This window comes from Vespa mandarinia, chromosome 22 (genome assembly GCF_050613455.1).
Source record: "Vespa mandarinia isolate Hongniang chromosome 22, ASM5061345v1, whole genome shotgun sequence".
Classification (NCBI taxonomy): Eukaryota; Metazoa; Arthropoda; class Insecta; order Hymenoptera; family Vespidae; genus Vespa; species Vespa mandarinia.
The window spans coordinates 2,007,918-2,015,000 of record NC_140831.1 but is presented as its reverse complement, the minus strand read 5'-3'; the positions used below and the strand labels follow the sequence as shown (position 1 = coordinate 2,015,000).

At 29.0% G+C, this 7,083-nt stretch overlaps 1 protein-coding gene and 1 long non-coding RNA gene across 2 annotated transcripts in view; one reads left to right on the top strand and one right to left on the bottom strand.

Annotated features, from left to right (window-relative positions):
* Positions 1–2,321, bottom strand: part of LOC118442395 (uncharacterized) — a 2,409-nt gene extending 88 nt beyond the window's left edge. Inside the window, exons 1-5 of the long non-coding RNA XR_014983492.1 lie at positions 2,191–2,321; positions 1,210–1,265; positions 819–911; positions 311–410; positions 1–233 (exon numbers count right to left, since the gene is read on the bottom strand). The exon at positions 1–233 is cut by the window's left edge and continues 88 nt beyond it. This is a non-coding gene — a long non-coding RNA (uncharacterized LOC118442395). The remainder of the gene's footprint in view (positions 234–310; positions 411–818; positions 912–1,209; positions 1,266–2,190) is intronic.
* The window catches only part of LOC118442394 (nuclear receptor subfamily 2 group E member 1), a 14,704-nt gene extending 11,812 nt beyond the window's left edge, over positions 1–2,892 (top strand). The window contains exons 4-8 of the mRNA XM_085663498.1: positions 41–226; positions 330–443; positions 861–1,030; positions 1,148–1,394; positions 2,080–2,892. Of these exons, the coding sequence (XP_085519624.1) occupies positions 41–226; positions 330–443; positions 861–1,030; positions 1,148–1,394; positions 2,080–2,309 (947 nt within the window). The 3' untranslated portion in view covers positions 2,310–2,892. The remainder of the gene's footprint in view (positions 1–40; positions 227–329; positions 444–860; positions 1,031–1,147; positions 1,395–2,079) is intronic.
* Positions 2,893–7,083: the final 4,191 nt, after the last annotated feature.

The following is a 7,083-nucleotide window of genomic DNA, read 5'->3' as shown; positions in this document are numbered from 1 at the left end:
GTGTGTGTGTGTCCTATCGAAATTGTCCTATCGATTTCAGCGGTACAACATGAAAGAGCACCGAGAAGTACTTCGAACCTTGTGGCTGCTGCAAGAAGAGCTCCAGCTGGTCTTTATCCAGGACTACCTCACGTTTATCACACGACAAACAATCCTTATCATCCACTTCTTTATCCGGCATTATTTCCTTTCAAGCCGACAATGCCCCCATTTGCACCGGCCGTTGGTAAGAACTATAATAGATATCTATTTATTATCATAGGATAAGATAAATAGTATTGATAATGAGAGACATCATTAAAAATTATACTTTTGATTATTGTGATTAGCACATTTTTTACCAAGAACCTCGACAGAATCATTATCGGTGAGCACAGCGAAGGAAGACGAGGTAACGAGTTCCGAAGAAGCTGCAACAGTTGAACCGAGGCTCGAACAAAAAGGTAAATTAAAAACGACAAAAAAAAATAATTTTAATAATAATAATAATAATAATAATAATAATAATAATAATAATAATAATAATAATAATAATAATAATAATAATATTATTATTATTATTACTTTATTTAAGTTTTTTTTTTTTTTTTAAATAATTGTCACTTTCTTTTAAAAAGTCTCCCATAAAAGTAATATTATTTTTATTAAATAATTTATTATTTATATTTTTATTTACTTTTAATTAATTTTCATCAAATGGCATAGTCTAACTCTTTTATAATATAAATATTATTATTATTATTATTATTATTATTATTATTATTATTATTAGATATAAGACTTGAATAAATATTTCAGATAACGTATAAAAGTGTTACCCTTAACATTTCAAATTGAATTTTTTTTCTTTTGATTTTTAGAAGAACTAGTCGGTGGTACTCGTCTTGTTCCACAAATCATCAGTCCTGTCACTGCGGAATATACGATGTCAAGTTTTTCATTGTTGCCGACGGAAAATGTTTACGAGTTTGCAGCTAAATTATTATTCTTTGCTGTAAGATGGGCCAGAAGTATACATTCATTTTTACAAGTAAGAATAAAATTCATTCTTATTACGAAATTAATGAAATTCATTAATATCTTCTTCTTTTTTTTTTTTCTTTTCTTTCTTTCTTTCTTTCTTTCTTTCTTTCTTTATCTCAATTAGTTACCATACCGAGATCAAACTATATTGCTAGAAGAATCATGGAGTGAATTGTTCGTACTTACGGCGGCCCAATGGAATTTTCCCGTTGAAGAAAGTACTTTGGTTCCTGGTGATTTATCTACGGAAAGACGAGAGATATTAATCGATGAAGCAAGAAGACTTAGAGAATTATTAGCTAAATGCTCGTTGCTAAGGGTCGATCATTCGGAATACGCGTGTTTGAAAGCCATCGTCCTTTTCAAGGGTGGTACGTTTAATCATTGAAAATAATTATTGTATTATAATGACAGTCTAACGATAAGTACAAAAATTCAATTCATAATTTATCATTGATAATAAATACGCATTATATATTATGATAATGTGATATTAGAAAAAAAAAAAAAAAAAATGAACAAAAAAAGAAAAAAAAAAAAAAGAAAAATTGAGAATTGAACGATAAGTAATGTCGAAGTCATTATTGCGAATTGACCCTAAGAGATTTGAAATATCAATTATACTTTTTCTACAATATTTTGGATTCATTCTTTGTTCTTTCTTGTTTCTTTTTTTTTTTTTTTTTTTTTTTTTTCATTGAAAATGTACGATTACGAGAGTAGAGGTAATTCTTTTACGATTCGTGAAACGAAAAAGACGAAAAAAAAAAAAAACGAAAGAAAAGATTTTTCAAATCAACAATAGAAATTATTGTTGTATTAAAAATGTCGACATTACGTGTCATACAATTATCTCAAGTTATTTAAATATTATCTGAATTTTAGATCACTTCGTATATTTGTATATATGATATATTTTTATACTTTTTTATTCTTAAAAACAAAGAAAAAAAAAAGAAAAAAAAGAAAAAAGAAAGAAAGAAAGAGAAAAAGGAAAAAAAAAGAAAGAAAGAAAGAAAGAAAGAAAAAAAGAAATATGATTAATTTGTCTCACAGAATCGAGAGGTCTCTGCGAACCTGGCAGAGTTACCGCGTTACAAGAACAAACCGTAGCAGTTTTGTGCGAACGTGACGCACGAAGGGTCGGTCGATTATTGTTGCTATTACCACCGGCGCGTGCATTGTGCCGATCTACCCTTCAAGAGCTTCTTTTCAAGCCCACCGTCGGTGACGTCAGCGTGGAAAGATTACTAGGAGATATGGTCGGTGCGCTCAGGCCAACTTAGCAGCCATCGTCGTCGAACGTGGACGTCGACTGAGAACGTACATTGCTCGATTATATTTAAAACGCTGTGTTAAAAAAAAAAAGAAAAAAAAGAAAAAAACAAAAAGAAAAAAAAAAAAGGATCTTCGAATTTTACTCCGATCGTCGTACGAAATTACGTATATCAAACAAAGGACTTCGTTTTTTATTTATTATTTCTTCTTTCTCCATTTTTTTTCCGAAAATAATTAAAACTTACCAACAGAGTTGAAATCGTTTTCTATATTTACAATCGTCGATAATGTCGGATAATGTCGATAATAATGGTCGGTAATTGTCGGTAATACAGAGAGAGAGAAAGAGAAAGAGAGAGGGTCTTCTATACTGAATATAATTTAATAAGTTTTACGATAAAAGAACGAATTCTTCGTAATCTTATTGAATCTTTAAAAGAAGAGATAGCCGTTTTATAATGGCAACAAAAAGTTCTAGTCAAATCTCAAGTCATAAAGTTAATGTCTACCGCATGTATATAGATGTATGTATTACGAAAATTAGAAATAAATCATACGTGTCTGTAATAACAAGAGCAATACATTGATTCGTCGTAGATATAAAAAAAACAAAAAAAACAAAAAAAAAAAAAAAAAGAAAATGAAGTTATAAAATAAATTGACATTTTACTCTCGTTAGAATAGTTTCTCTTTAATCGAAAACAAAAAAAGATTTTCTAATTATTTAATCTCAATGATTTTCTATCCCCTTCTTTTTTTTCTTCTTTTTTTTTTTTTTTCTTTTTCTTTTTTTCCTATGGCAAAATTATATAAAAGTTATGAGTTAATCATTAAAAAAGTTAAAAGTTAATCATTATGTAAAAAATTCGAGATATTTCTTGAGATGTCGATCGAAACAACAACAACAACAACAACGAATGGGAGAGGGGGGAGGGAATGTAGATGGGAAGGGATTCGTGGTATTTATATATATAAAAGAAAAAAATAAACAAACGCAATGAACGCACATTTTTTTTTTTTTTTTTTTTTTTTTTTTTTTTTTTTTTTTTTTTTATTAACTAGAATAATTTATTTTTTTTTTTTTTTTTTTTTTTTTCATGGTAGAAAAAGGAGAATGCATCTTAAACTCATGGACTGCATTGTACTCATATATATACAATTACATACAATCCTTAAATTGAACGTTACACATAAAATTCATTATAAATTAATTTCTCATTTATTTATTTGTTCTCATGAGAAATCTTGTTGTTTAATAAGAACGAAAGAGTCGATTATTATACCAAAATGACGGCTTGCTATTTGTCGCGTGATATATTTATTGGTAGAGGGGGAAAAAAATAGCTCTGAGCGCGCGGTTTATGATACTGCGTGATTATTATGACGATGACGACGACGATGACGACGACGACGACGACGACGATGATAACGACGACGACGACGACGACGACGACGACAGCGACGACGACGACGACGACGACGACGATGACGATGACGACGACGACGACGACGACGAGAACGACGACGACAACGACGACGATATAATAATGCAGTAATTATTTTTCCATTTAATGCCCGTTTATCATCTTACTGTTATTTTCCTTTTTTCTTTTACTTTTTTTTTCCTTTTAATCCAATTTGTATATACGTATATGAATTGAGAGAAAGACATAGTGATAAGGTTGGAAAGGGAAGAGAGAGTTTGACACTGGGAGAAACAAGGAAAGAGATAAGAAAAAAGAAAAAGAAAAGAAAAGAAAAGAAAAGAAAAGAAAAGTGTCCTGCGTCGCTTCTATGAGAAATTCTCTCGTCGAATTGATTTTCATAAGCAGAACGACGAACGACGCCATATCGAACGTTTGGGGAGAATCCAAAAAAAAAAAAGAAAAGAAAAGAAAAGAAAAGAAAAGAAAAGAAAAAGAAAAAGAAAAAAAAAGGGAACGTAGTAGAAAGAAATTATATAGGGGGTGGTGAAATTGACAGATGCGAATGGGGATGATTGGATCGAGAAAAAAATAAAAAAAAAAAAAAAAACGAAAGAAAAAAAGAAAAAAGAAATAAGAAGATAATAAGGAATCGATTTCAAAAGAGTATGGAATGTCTTGTCAAGTCTCTCATTCACGCTTTCGTCTCGACGACTCTACTTCGTCTGCACTTTTGTACTTTTATCATTATTAAACTATTATTATTATTATTATAATAATTATTATTATTATTATTATTATTATTATTATAATTATTATTATTAATATTAATATTATTTTTTTGTTTTATCATTATTAATAATTAATTAATTAAGTGATTAGTTTAATTAATTAATTAATTAACATTATCATTATCAATATTATTATTATTATTATTAACATTATCATTATTATAATAGTCGCCATTACACTTATGTTTTTTCGTTCGTTTGTACGCGTTCGAAAGATAATAAAATAGAGAGATAGGTAATTTACTTGATTGATAGTAATAAGAAAAAAGAAAAAAAGAAAAGAAAAAAAAATAAGACGAGAAAAAAGGACATAAGAAAAAACAAACAAACAAACAAACAAATAAACAAACGAACATACAAAGTAAACGTAGAAGGATGATAAATAATAAATTACGCAATCGTAAACCAAAAATGCAGACGACGGCATAAAAATATATTATATCGAGTTACATGTATTTCTTATTATTGATTTCTCCTTTCTTTTTTTTTCTTTCTTTTTTTGTCTTTTTTTTCTTTCTTTTTCTTTTTTTTTTCTTTTTTTTTTTTTTTTTATATATATATCACTCGCAAAAACATCTGCAATTATCTTCTTATATAGCCTCGGAGTCGTCTAGAACAATTGATGAAAGAAAAAAAAAGGATGTCTTCTCCAACGCATCGTATATATTATGATGGGCAGTTTACTCTTCGCTCTTTTTTTCCATCCCCTAATTGTTCGCTTCAAATTCTCTCGTTGATGATAAAGAAGAAGAAGAAGAAGAAGAAGAAGAAGAAGAAGAAGAAGAAGAAAAAGAAGAAGGAAGCGTATTTTCGACTGTCAGCTAACACGCCACACAAGTCTATTATTTATATATCATCTATCTCCTTCTTTTTTTCTTCGTTTTAATAAGCAAAATTTTCAAACACGTACGTAATACATTCTTACAAACAAACAAACAAAATGGAGAAAAAAGAAAAAATAATATATATATATATATATATATATATACATATTATTGAATTCTTTTTCTCGCTTTTTCATCTCCTCGAAATCTACTCGCGAAGTGCCTGGCTAAATGATAGATTAAGAGACACGCTGCTCTTTTGTCCGCCATTTTTTTTTGTTTTTGTTGTTGTTGTTGTTCTTTTTTCTCTCAGTTAATAATAATATATATATATATTTTTATATCATACTGTTCTCCTTAATAGCTTTTATGTTTTTTTGTGTTCTTTTTTTTTTCTATATATATATATATGTATATATATATATAATGTATCTGTGTTTCATGTTCATATACGTGTATATATACATATATATATACACACACACACACACACATATGTATATATATATATATATATCTCAAGTTTAACGCACTTACAATTCAAGTAGACTTTTACTAGAGTTACACAGTTTAATAATTTGCGATTAAATCTGATTCGCTCTGGCGCGCTTTCGAGATTTCGCACTTTCGTATCGAAACCATTTATATTATTATTATTTATTATTATTACTCTCCTCGTGTAGTTTATAATATAATAATATTATTTTATTTTTACTTTTACCTTTACTTTAATTTAATTTACTTTAATTTACTTTAATTTACTTTAGTTTAATTTATTCTTTGTGAGGAATTGTTTCTCTTTCTTTCTTTCTTTCTTTCTTTCTTTCTTTCTTTCATTTTGTTTGTTTTTTTATTTCTCTTACGCTTTTGAACTTGGCGTGGCTCGCGGACGATTAAAACTCGGTGAACAATTTTCTTTTTTGCGTGTTCTTTTTTTTCTTTTTTTTTCTTTTTTCCTTTTCTTTTTCTCTCGCGCTTTATCACGACACAGAAAAGATTTCCCTAATGAAATTTTGTTTCATCGTCATTATCTTTCATCTCTCTCTCTCTCTCTCTCTCTCTCTCTCTCTTTCTCTCTTTTTGCTCGGTAACAATTAGAGGAGGATCGATAAGAAAACAACGACGAGATCGTTTGATCGTGTCCGAGATTTTTTTAAGGAGGAAAAGGATGGCGTCGCATAGGCATGATCGGGCTGATCGACGGATAGAAAAAAAAAAAACAATTTTGGATTTGCCGAAAAAAGGTTAAGAATTCATTTTTGATTTTCTTTTCTTTTTTTTGCCTTCGAGGATCGAATCTCTCATTTGAGAAAATGAGCGCAAACTTTTCTCTCTCTCTCTCTCTCTCTTTCCTTTAATCGTGAAGATTTTCTTTTTTAGAAATGTCGAAATATTATTCCGGCGAAACAGCCCAGATAAATTTTAATTTAACACACGTCGTCTTAAAAATGACGCGTGAAAGAGGAAATCGAAATTGTGTCGTGATAAGGAGCGCGAGCGTTACAATGTAAAAAAGAAATTTAAAAAAAAAGAAAAAAGAGAGAGAGAGAGAGAGAGAGAGACAGTAAAAGGAAAGAAAAGAAGAAGAAAGATAAGTGGAAAGATCGAAGGGAGTAAAAATACCTTCTTTCTTTCTTTCTTTCTTTTTTTCTTTCTTTCTTTCTTTCTGCTTTTTACTTTTTTTTTGTTTTTTCTTCTTTTGCTTTTATCATTATCATCATTATCATTATGCTCTCTCTCTCT